The sequence below is a fragment of the Myotis brandtii genome, unplaced genomic scaffold, assembly GCF_000412655.1.
Source record: "Myotis brandtii unplaced genomic scaffold, ASM41265v1 scaffold624, whole genome shotgun sequence".
In the NCBI taxonomy this organism is placed as follows: Eukaryota; Metazoa; Chordata; class Mammalia; order Chiroptera; family Vespertilionidae; genus Myotis; species Myotis brandtii.
The window spans coordinates 700,512-712,364 of record NW_005370385.1 but is presented as its reverse complement, the minus strand read 5'-3'; the positions used below and the strand labels follow the sequence as shown (position 1 = coordinate 712,364).

Here is an 11,853-nt window from a genome sequence, read left to right as displayed (position 1 = left end):
CCACTCTCTCTAAAAATCAATGGGAAAAATATCCTCATTCCCCGAGTGAGAATTAATAAAAATAAAAAAGTAACTGGCAAAACTTGCAATTTTTTTTTTTTAATGGTCTTCCTGGCCCTGTCTGATGTGCCTCAGTTGGTTGGGCATCATCTCATGCACCAAAAGGTTGCTGGTTCTTCAATTCCCAGTCAGGGCACATGCCTGGGTTTGGGGCTCAATCTCCAGTAGTGGGCATTGCAGGAGGCAGCCGATCGATGTTTTGATTTCACTTCAATGTTTGTTTCTCCCTCTCCCTTCCTATCGTCCTGGCATTTCTTTGTTCATGTATCAATGTAAAGATTTAGAAAGAAAGCAACGAAGCCAAAAGGGAAGCTTCAGTCTCTAGGTGTGAGCCTTTTCCTGGGAAATCCAGTCAGACTAAAAGATAAGGACCAATTTATACAAGAGAAACAAGAACACTGCAGAAGCCCATCTGGAAAGCAAAGTATCAATATAATCATTTACAGGGAGAAATATAAATAAGGAGAAATCCTGCAATATTTTTTAAATCCACAAAATTGCCATTCATTAGGACAATTTCTGAACTATCCAAATATTTTTGTACTGGTGATAGCAAATGGAAGTACACAAAAGAATGAGGCTTAATAAAAGTATATTTATCACCATTCTAGGCTGATCTAGTACAGAAAAAAATAGCAATAGATTGAGTTAATGCTGAAGGAATCTGTTAACTAGGTCTTATTCTCTGCTGATAACTAAGCAGGGTAATATATCAATGAAAACAGCAAATATGGACTAATGGTTATTTCATTGCCAACTGAGGAGATTTACAGGAATACTGTACCACTAAAACTAGATAAGATGAGCATTTATGTATCAATTATAGAAATGATTACTGCCTGGCCGTGGTGACTTAGTGGTTGAGCATCGACCTATGAACCATGAGGTCATGGTTCGATTCCCAGTCAGGGCACATGCCCGGGTTGTGAGCTCGATCCACAGTAGGGGGCATGCACGAGGCAGCTAATCAATGATTCTTTCTCATCATTGATGTTTTTCTCTCTCTTTCCCTCTCCCTTCCTCTCTTAAATCAATAAAAATATATTTTAAAAAATAAAAAAAAGAAAGAAATGATTACCAACATTAGGGAATTTAGACTAGCACCCATATGATTAAGGTAGGTATCATGTATATGTGGAAGTCAGTTAAATCAATAATTATGCATTTCTATCTTTTTGTAAACAACAGCCAAATAAAGCATTTAGATCTTACCTAGCTCCTTCACTTTTGTGACAATCTGTGCTACAAGTGAGGAGTCACAGCATTCTGAGGAAGGCACTGAAGTGAGAGAAAAAAAGTCACGTAATTTTCTTTTTCAAAAAGGTGAAATATATTCAATGATTTACAAATGACTAAAATTTCTATTTCTGTACCCATTTTACTACAATAAATGCATAAAAACTAAATAGTGTTTAAAACAAGCAGGTGAGCCCTGGCCGGAGTTGTCCAGTGGTTAGAGCATCGGCCTGCACACTGAAGGGTCACCGGTTCGATTCCCAGTCAAGGGCATGTACCTGGGTCTCAGGTTCACTCCCTGGCCCCTACTGGGCATGTGCGGGGAGGCAACAGCTCAATGTGTCTCTCTCACATCGATATTTTTCTCTCTCTCCCCTCTGTTCCTCCCTTCCACTTATCTGTCTCTAAAAAGCAATGTAAAAAATGTCCTCTGGTGAGGATTAACAAAAAAATTAAAATTAATAAACAAGCAGTTGAAGAAAATGCACACATAAGAAGAAAAAACTGGTAAAGATAAAGAACCAAGGTACTGGGATTTCTACATACTGCTAACCACCACAAGGTTATAAGCTTTAAAAGCAAAATTACATTTATAGCTAAAATATATGCTTATTTTACTTTATGGAAGCAAATTGTTTTAATATATTAAGTTGGGTTGATAAGAATTATTTACAACAAAAATAACTTAATTTTCATAAAATATTTGTTAAAACATAATTTCGCAAAAATAAAACAGAATTAGTGTCAACCATTCACTGGTTCTGAACAGCAAAGCACAGGGTTGTAGCCAAGCACAGACTCGCTGTCTAAACCATTCTCTTACCATTTGATGTCAGCATATAGGGTCTGCACATGCTACAGTCAAAACCAGTGTCCGCCACATTTTCCACTTCCTCTTCAGTATTTAAGTTTTGACAAATTGCATGCATCCATCTAAAAAGACCATATTTGTAGACTTAAAAAAAAGGAAATATACTAAGAATGGTTTTCTTTTAAAAATAGGAGTTGACAGTCTCCACACTTCAAATCCCTGTCTAGACCAAAGTTACCCTTTTCCCCTAACCTTGCCTACTGACCCACAAACATTTTCAAAGCTGAGAAGGAAAGAAAAATGAATGAAATCAAGTACTAGGAAGGGATAATGGTTTGATGGTCATCCCCTAAAGATCTGGGAAGTTCGTTGCGGCAAGGAAGTGCACGGAAATCCAGAGACTGCAAACTGTAGAGTGAGAGTGTGTGTGTGTCATGTGGGGCACCTACCGTGGGGTATACACAGCTCATACAAATGAGGCTGAACAGTAACCGGGAAATAAAAAGAGCTGTCTTGCCTTAGAACAAGGAATTGTGGGCAGAGTCCTGAGAATCCTGCAGTGCTGACAAAATACTACTAATACCACATGTAGAGTTAACTGCTCACAGAGCACAGAGTGTACCATTAAAACCAAGACAACCGTCTTGATTTTGAAGCTGCACACAGACCACAGAGGGAGAGCACAGATATTTAGTGTCTAGATGAGCTTTAAGAAAAAGTGGCTAAAGGAAAACAGAATGTGTGAGATCCTTTGTAAAATCTAATAAAACATTCAGAAACTATCCGAGAAAAATGCAGACATGCAGGCAATAATTTGGCTGCATCTATTTTCAAGGGATTTATCAACCCTCACAAAGCCCTACTAGTAACTTAAAATCTTTAGTCGGGAACTGAGAAGACAAAACTAGAAACTTCTGTGGGTTTCTAGCTCACTAAAAACCTAGAAAGCAAAGGTGTTGTTTCTTAAATTTAAAAAAGTTATTTTCTAATTTCCTTCTACTACATTTATGAGAGAAAAGCTTGCAAACGATGAGGGGAAAAACCGCCAGCACAATACCTATCACACTGTCTGCACTGCAGAATGAGGTCTTCCTCCCTGTAGTTTCGGTAGCAGATGGGGCAGGAAGACAGGCTTGCACAGGGGGCACACTGCGTGTAGTTGTTCTGCCACTCACACCTCAGACCTGCAGACGTGGCTCCACAGTGTCTGCACCAAACACACCTGAAAGCCAATACCCAACACAAGTTGAAATTTTACTTATTCAGTTACTGTATTTCCCTCTCCCAGGCCACAGCTTGGCTGGTCCCCATTCCTCTTTCACAAGGAACAGAGTAGGTGGAAATTATTAAATGTATACTTGAAAAATTTGATTAGTACCTATCATGGTAAATACGTATTATGCAATTAAGCAGACATGGCTAATTTTTAAAAGCTGAAGTAGCGTAAACCCTAGAGTACCATTTGCACTTCCAGCCTCCTTTGGGAACCGTCTGCAAGGGAGGGTCCAGGCAGTAGGTGTGGTAACTGATGTCACAGTCATCGCACAGCAGGAGTCTCCCCGGGTCCGTGGCCTTCCCGCAGGCCTCACACACAGTGCACTCGAGGCACCGCCAACCTTTGCTGAGAACCACTTTAGTGATCTGGAAAAGAAATCCCACGTGGTTTATACGTAACCTACACAATGCGCATGATCGAATACAACATGTAACTGAATATGGTGTTTATGTACCTAAAAGCAGAAAAGAGGCAAAACTAACATTTACTGAGTACCAACAGTGGCCCAACACGGAGGTGGACACATTCATATACTTTGAGGAGTCCCCCAGAATAAAAGAAAGCGGTAAATATTTTAATATCTTAATGCCTTTTCCCATCCATATAACTATCCTGTGCAGTGGCTTATATGTCCACTTTACAGATGTGGTGACTGGATTTTACAGAAATCAAGTATACTGCCCCCTTACTGTTAATACTAGAGACCCGGTGCACAAAATTCATGAGGGGGAGGAGGGGTCCCTCAGCCCGGCCTGTACCCTCTCCAATACGGGACCCCTCGGGGAATGTCCGACTGCCTCTCGCAATCCTGGACCGCTGGCTCCTAACCACTTGCCTGCCTGCCTGCTCGCCCCTAACCACCTCTGCCTGCCTGCCTGATCGGCCCTAACTGCTCCCCTACCGGCCTGATCACCCCTAACCGCCAATGCCTCACCCTGCACCCGGGACCCAGGATTCCCTCCTCCGGTCGGTCACAGACACCCAGGACCCGGGCTGGCTTTGCCTGGGCCGGCTGCAGTTGCAGGGGACCATGGGCGGGTGGCTTTGCCAAGGCCGCAGGCACAGCTACAGGCACCCAGGACCACAGGGCGGGCAGCTTGTCCCTCCCCCAGGCCACAGCCTGGCTGGTCCCCATTCCTCTCTTGCAAGCTCATTAGTGCCTGCCTAGTCCCCATTCCTCTCTCTCCAGTGTTGAGTGTCTGAGCTGTTACAGTGTGAAGGCGTGACAGCATGATGACCATTTGCATATTAGCTCTTTATTATATAGAACTAGAGGCCCGGTGCATGAATTTCGTGCACTGGGGGGTGGGGTTCCCTCAGCCCAGCCTGCCCCTCTCACAGTACGGATGTCCTACTGATGGCCATAGTCTGGCAGCAGAGGCCTGGAGCAGCCGTCCTGTGTGTGTGTGTGTGTGTGTGTCCGCTGGAGGCCTGCCCCCAGCCACATTGGAGGCTCAGAGCAGGCGCTGTGTGTGTGTGTGTGTGTGTGTGTGTGTGTGTGTGAGAGTGTGTCTGCTGGGGGCCTGCCCCCAACCACACTGTGGAGGCTTGGAGCAGGCGCCACTCTGTGTTGATCTCTCAGGCTCCTGGGCTCCACTGCATGTTTTTCTCTGCCTTGAGCTGTAGCCAGGGTGGGGTGCTGCCTGCAGGCTGCGCTTTCCTGCTCATGGATCACCGGATCACTGTAGAGACAGGGGGCAGGCCCTGCTGGGTGCTGCCTGTGGGGAACTTTCCTGCTCTGGGATCGAGCAGGCCCACCTGGGGGCCACCTGCCCTCCGCACTTGCTTGCTCTGCGATCACCATGGGGTCCCTGCTGGGGGCATAGGCGGCCCACGGGGGTCCCGGCTGGGGGCGGGACTTATGCAGCGTGGGGCTTAGATGACGCGATCGCCCCGCCTAAGCCCGGCCCCCCAGGGCCGCACACGGGGCCCGGATGGCGTCTGGCACTGGCCAACCCTGCCTGCAGTCTGGGACACCTCAGGGGATGACCACCTGCTGGCTTAGGACCGCTCCCTGGGGGATTTGACCTAAGCTGGCAGTCAGGCATCTCTCTGGCAGCCTTGGAGCCCTCGGGGGATGTCCACTTGCCAGCGGGTGCAGGCCTAAGCTGCAGTCGGACATCCTTAGCACTGCTGAGGCGGAGCGCACTGACCACCAGGGGGCAGCTCCTGCATTGAGCATCTGCTCCCTGGTGGTCAGTGTGTGTCATAGTGACCAGTGATTCCCAGTCGTTCTGCTGTTAGGGTCAATTTGCATATTACCATTTTATTTTATAGGAGTGCCTGTCCAGCCAGGGTGAGGGGCTGATGGCTGTTTGCAGGCTGGCAATAGCCCCTTCAGGGTAGGGGTCCCCCCATTGGGTGCCTCGCCAGCCTGGATGAGGGGCTGATGGCTGTTTGCAGGCTGGCCAAAACCCCCAGCCACCCAAGCTACCAGTGGGGGCTGGCTAGAAGCAGGTACCTGGCATTTATTTATCTTCTATAATTGAAACTTTGTTGCCATTAGCAGAGGCCACAGCCAGCTCAGGGCAGGCAGGTAGCTTGGCTTTCTCCATCGCCCGGGCAACCAAGCCTCCTGCTTGTTCCAGCTCCATGGCTGCCGGCTGCCATCTTGGCTGGGTTAATTTGCATATAGTCGCTCTGATTGGCTGGTGGGCGTGGCTTAGGGCATAGCGAAGGTATGGTCAATTAGCATCTTTGTCTTATTAGTGTAGACTAGAGGTCTGGTGCACAAAAATTTGTGCACACGGGGGGTCCCTCAGCCCGGCCTGTACCCTCTCTCAGTCTGGGACCCCTCGGGGGATGTGCACCTGCTGGCTTAGACCCGCTGCCTGGGGGGATCGGACCTAAGCTGGCAGTCAGACATCCCTCTGGCAGCCCGGGAGGCCTCGGGGGATGTCCACTTGCCAGCGAGGAGCAGGCCTGAGCTGCAGTCGGACATCCTTAGCGCTGCTGAGGAGGCGGGAAAGACTCCCGCCATCACCGCTGTGCTGGCAGCTGGCAGCCTGGCTTGTGGCTGAGCAGAGCTCCCCCTGTGAGAGCGCACTGACCACCAGGGGGCAGCTCCTGCATTGAGCATCTGCTCCCTGGTGGTCAGTGTGTGTCATAGTGACCAGTGATTCCCAGTCGTTCTGCTGTTAGGGTCAATTTGCATATTACCCTTTTATTATACAGGATAGAGGCCTAGTGCACGGGTGGGGGCCGGCTGGTTTGCCCTGAAGGGTGTCCTGGATTAGGGTGGGAGTTCCGCTGGGGTGCCTGGCCAGTCTGGGTGAGGGGCTGAGGGCCGTTTTCAGGCTGGCCACACCCCCTTCAGGGTGGGGGTTCCCACTGGGGTGCCTGGTCAGCCTGGGTGAGGGGCTGATGACGGTTTTCAAGCTGGCCACAGCAGCAGGCTGGAAGCAAGTATCTGGGATTTATTTATCCTCTATAATTGAAACTTTGTCGCCTTGAGCGGAGCTCAGGGCCAGCCAGGGCAGGCGGGAAGCTTGGCTTCATCTATCGCCAGGGGCAACCCAAGCCTCCTCCTCACTCCAGCTCCGTGGCTGCTGCCATCTTAGTTGGGTTAATTTGCATATTTTCTCCTGATTGGCTGGTGGGCATGGCTTGTGGGTGTAGCGGAGGTACAGTCAATTTGCATGTTTCTTTTTTATTAGATTAGAAAGGATTTAAAATGTATTGACATCGTTTCCACTGACATTTCATGAATTCATGCTTCTGAAACTTGTGTACATTGCAAAGGCACCTGTAGTATTACGTTCAACATAAAAATAAAAATAAAAAAAGTAACGTGTGAGTTCCCAAGAACTTTTTATGATCTTAGAGGACTAGGACTTTTGAAGTTCACATTCACTCCTCTGTTTATTCTCTCAGGTAACTTTGAGAATCTCTAGAAAAGTTTTTGAATCCCTATATTTCTAAAAAACTCCTCAAAGTAGTCACACCATGTAATAGTAAGAATTTAGAATCAACTTAAAGCCTAGAGTCTATTAACAAAAAGGATCACAAAGGGCCTGTGTTATAATGAAATAGCAAGCAATCAAGACAATAAAACTCAGATCATGAAGAATAAGAAAGTCTTATCTTAACACATTTCGTACCACTCAGGAGTTTTCTTGTGTTTCGCGCACCATCTGTTAAGGACCGCTCACGAGTGTTCTCATTTTTCATGCCCATGGAAAAAGGAGCGAATCTAGATACTTATGTAAATTTTGTTTGGTCCCTCTTCATAGAGGAAAATGTTTTACGCAGTACCATACGTTAAAAAAGTACTAGGAACTTTAATTGTTTAATTGTTTTTGTAAATAAAAATGTTATAATTATTGAAAAACAACACCTAAAGTGCATTATGATGATTTAAATAACGTGCAGTTTGCCCAAAAACGTGCGGTCCCTGCTGTATGTCTTAGAGATTTCTATGGGGTACGCAATGTGTTAAGAGAAAAATAAGTTAAATAAAGGAACAACTATTAAAATGGCATCAGACTTGCCCAGCCAGAGTGGTTCAGTGGTTGAAAGTCGACTATGAACTAGGAGGTCACAGTTTGATTCAGTCAGGGCACATGCCCAATCACATGCTTGATCCCCAGTAAAGGGTGTGCAAGAGGCAGCCAATTGATGATTCTCTCTCATCACTGATGTTCCTATCTCTCTGTCCTTTTCCCTTCCTCTCTCTGAAATCAATGAAAAACCGTATTTTTTTTAAAAATGGCATCAAACTTTATTTTAGCAGCCAGAGTTGGAAAGTTTAATTCTATGGAAAAATACTTTTCAAGGTACAATTCTTACTCAAGTAAACCAGTAATCAAGTGTGAAAGTAGAATACCTTTCAGACATCCAAGGACTCAAAATTCAGGTCCCATATAACCCACCTAATGAAGTTACTTAAAGGTACGAGGAACAAAATCAGTGTGTGTACCAAGAAAGGAACAATATGGGCTCCAGAAAGCAATGACCCCAGTGAAGGAAAGCTTAAGGAAGACAGCTGAACAAGGCCTAGATTGGAACAGGGGTGTGCAGGGAGGAGAAACACTCTTCCCAGAAAAGTAGGTACCTGCCAAAATAATCGGATATGATCTAGCTTCTATAGCAGGTAAAAACAAACAGCATCACAAGCTGATGGGGAATCATGAATTCATGCATTTTCTTCTTGCTATTAAAAACTCCATGAAAAACAAAAGGAAGTGTTGGTATGCTACTCAGATGTTCAGTGAACATTTACTGAGTCATAGCCAACACTGTTTATTAACTAAATGCAGTAAAAGAACTATACTGGGGGATACCGGGAGATTTATCAACCCTCAAAAAGCCCTACTAGTAACTAGCAAGGAGTGTATTTTAAGAACTAAGTTAGCATTCATTTCATTCACAGCAGAAAGTCACAGAATCCAAGTCAGATAAAGCAATAGCACCAGCATCCAATTTAAAGCTATAGAGTTCATTCACAACCAGGACCTGCAGATCAGAAGTGGCTGTAGGGCGCGGCTGTAGGGCGCGGCTATAGGGTTAAGCCTCAGACTGACCTGTTGGCAAAGCCACAAACAAGTCCCAGCTTAGAGGGCACAGTCCACTTAGCATAATTAGGATTGACCTTATGACGCTCCCTAGATCCTTCCTGGGTAGTTAATGGGCTGTGGGAGGTGCAGTAAGTGCTGCCAAAACAAGTGAAACTCACAAGAACAGTGTAACTATGGTGACCACTACCTTGTTTACCTCTGGCTATAAAATAAAGGCTCAGCTTGCCTCTGGATCTCTCTGTGGCCTCAGCCAGGCACAGGAAGATCCACCTAGACCCAGCTTATTCTCTTTGTCTGTCATTTCTTCATCCTTTCGCCACCCTCACTCAAGCTTTCAAACCCTTGGCTGAGCTGGCTCGGCACAAGTGGCCACCTGTGGAGAACAGGATTCGGTAGTGGGGGTGAAGCAAGAGGGGGTGGGTCAGTCATTGTGAGGCTTTTAAAGCCATTTGATATTTTTAAGCATGTGTATTCATTAATTTGATTAGTCTACTAATTCATGTAAATTAGTATTACATTATCTTATTTACCAAATGGAGGCAAGAACCCTGGGTAGGAAGAGCAGGGTGGCTTAGAGCAGCGGCCAGCAAACATCTGTAAAGGGTCAGATAGTGGATATTCTAGACTTGGTGGGGCATGTGGCCTTCTGAACGCCACAACTGTGCCATTGCAGTGCGAAGCCAATTACAGACAGGTGTAAACAAAAGAGCATGTCTGCATTCCAATAGAACTTCATTTACAGAAGCAGCTGGTGGGCCAGATTTGGCCTGTGTACCATAGTTTACCAATCCCTGGTGCAGAAGAAAGACAAAGTGTAAGATAGACCCAAGGTATTTAGTGGTAGAAAAAGTTTTTTATATTGTATCTTTACTCCTACTAAGTTCTCCTCTTTCACAGACAACTATGCTATGGTCCTTTACAGCCAAACTCTCAAATTACTCAGTTTACAGTCACTCTCCAGCACACTAATCTGATTGCTATGCCCATCACCACTGAAAATGCTCAAGCCAGTTAAGATCTTGTAACTCCCAAATGTAGTTGACATGTTAGTGTGTACTGGCCTCTCTGCAGTATTTCAACATTTGAACAGCCCCACTCCCCAAATCCCCTCTTAGGACAGATTCCAGGGCTCTCCTATCAACTCTTTTCCTCCTATTGACTGGTCTAGTCTTAATTTCTAAGAGCTCTTTCAGGTCCGGTATCACGCAGGGTCCCCACCATGTCTAACAGCGTGGTGCATGTGTTTTATAGTCTACTAGAGGCCCCAGTGCATGGATTCATGCACCAGTGGGGTCCCTCGGCCTGGCCTGTGGGGATTGGGCTGAAACCAGCTCTTTGACATCCCCTGAGGGGTCCCAGATTACGAGAGGGTGGTTCTCGGGTGACACACCCCGAATCGGGCTTCCTCCTCTCTGGTTCCGGGCGCGTCACCTGAGAACCGCAGCTGCCAAGTGACCGCAGCTCGGCAGCTCCTGCGTTGAGCATCTGCCCCTTGTGGTCATTGTGCATCATAGCTACCGGTCGGATGGTTGAGCAGTCGAACAGTCACTTAGGCTTTTATATATATAGATAATGCATATCTGTTTCAACTACAGTAAGGTAACTGGGATGCGACCTTGCTCCCATCATAAAATACTAGAAAACTGGACAAAATGTATGAAGTACTCATTTTCAGATACTGGACAAAAGGCAGTCCAGGACTGTGGTTTCTGAGAGGAGTAGGACAAGTGAGATGAGACCTATGATATTCTGCCTGAAGACATTTTCCAGGGTGCTGCCAACGGAGGGAGAAACCCAGCAGAGTATGATGGTTTCAACAAGCTTAAGCACACATGATGGAGCTCAGGGAGGCTGAGGCAGCCGCAGCCTGCGGGACAGAGGACTGGAAAGGAAGGAGCAGTCTACACAGCATTTCCCTGAGGCCTTTTGCTGAAGACATCTATGAAGCCAAACAGAGCCCCACGACCAAGACAACAGCTCCAGGGAATGTGTAAGTTGAACATTATCAGAGCCCACACAATGTTGGAAAACATGTGGAACTTAACTAGTCAGAGTGGTGAATTGGGGGGAGGGAAGGGTATGACCAAGTGGCAAGGAAGAATAAACTAGCGCTACCCCGGCCATCACAAAAGTGTCATCGGGGGAACCCCAGTGGGTCTGGGAGTCAGAACTATTTTCATAATTATACTAAGACTTTGTCTTTTCCATGTTAATCCACTCAGTGATGTTTTACAGAGGCTGCATGATGTACACAACAGCATTACAATGACACCATCCAAGCTGTGCCTGTATAATTTTGTGTTTTAAAAAATTCCCAGTTAATTTCTAAAATAAAATATTCAATATTTATTATCCTCAGAAATAAAAACTCTATGGGGCCCTTGATAATTTTTAAGATGGTTAATGGTTCTAAAACCAGAATGTTTAAAAAGAAGCTTCAAAAGTTTTTAATTTATCCACAAATAACTGCCACAACAAAAATTCATATTTTTTAAAGAAAGAAAACCCAAACTCCCTACAATATACTATTTTAATTCACAATGTCCACAATCAAAAATTACTAGATGCTATAAAAGCAGGAGAATATCTACCAATGAGCAGAACAATTAGTTAATACAGTGAGAAATGCCAGGTAAATATATACAAAGACTTGAATCCTATCTAATAATAGACAAACATGGTAATTGACCGTACCATCACTATGCCTCCCATTGGCTAATCAGCATGATATGCAAATTAACCGCCAAAAAGATGGTGGCTAATTTGCATACTGCAGGCAGGGCTGTTCAGCGCCATCCCACCTGCCCCGCCGCCATCCGGGCCTGCTATTTGCGACCCGGGGCAGTGGGGCAGGACAGCGCCATCCCGCCTGCCCCGCTATCTATGACCTGAGGCGGCGGGCATCCGTGTGCAACCTGACCCGGGGCGGCCGGGCAGGGCAGCAGAGATCTGCC

At 45.9% G+C, this 11,853-nt stretch overlaps 1 protein-coding gene across 4 annotated transcripts in view; it reads right to left on the bottom strand.

Moving 5' to 3' along the window:
* The window catches only part of KMT2C (lysine (K)-specific methyltransferase 2C), a 253,697-nt gene that overhangs the window by 73,600 nt on the left and 168,244 nt on the right, over positions 1 to 11,853 (bottom strand). For all 4 annotated transcript variants that reach the window (XM_014528208.1, XM_014528209.1, XM_014528207.1 and 1 more), the window contains 4 exons: positions 3,567 to 3,748; positions 3,165 to 3,329; positions 2,120 to 2,229; positions 1,273 to 1,338 (listed from right to left, as the gene is read on the bottom strand). In XM_014528208.1, the coding sequence (XP_014383694.1) occupies positions 1,273 to 1,338; positions 2,120 to 2,229; positions 3,165 to 3,329; positions 3,567 to 3,748 (523 nt within the window). The remainder of the gene's footprint in view (positions 1 to 1,272; positions 1,339 to 2,119; positions 2,230 to 3,164; positions 3,330 to 3,566; positions 3,749 to 11,853) is intronic.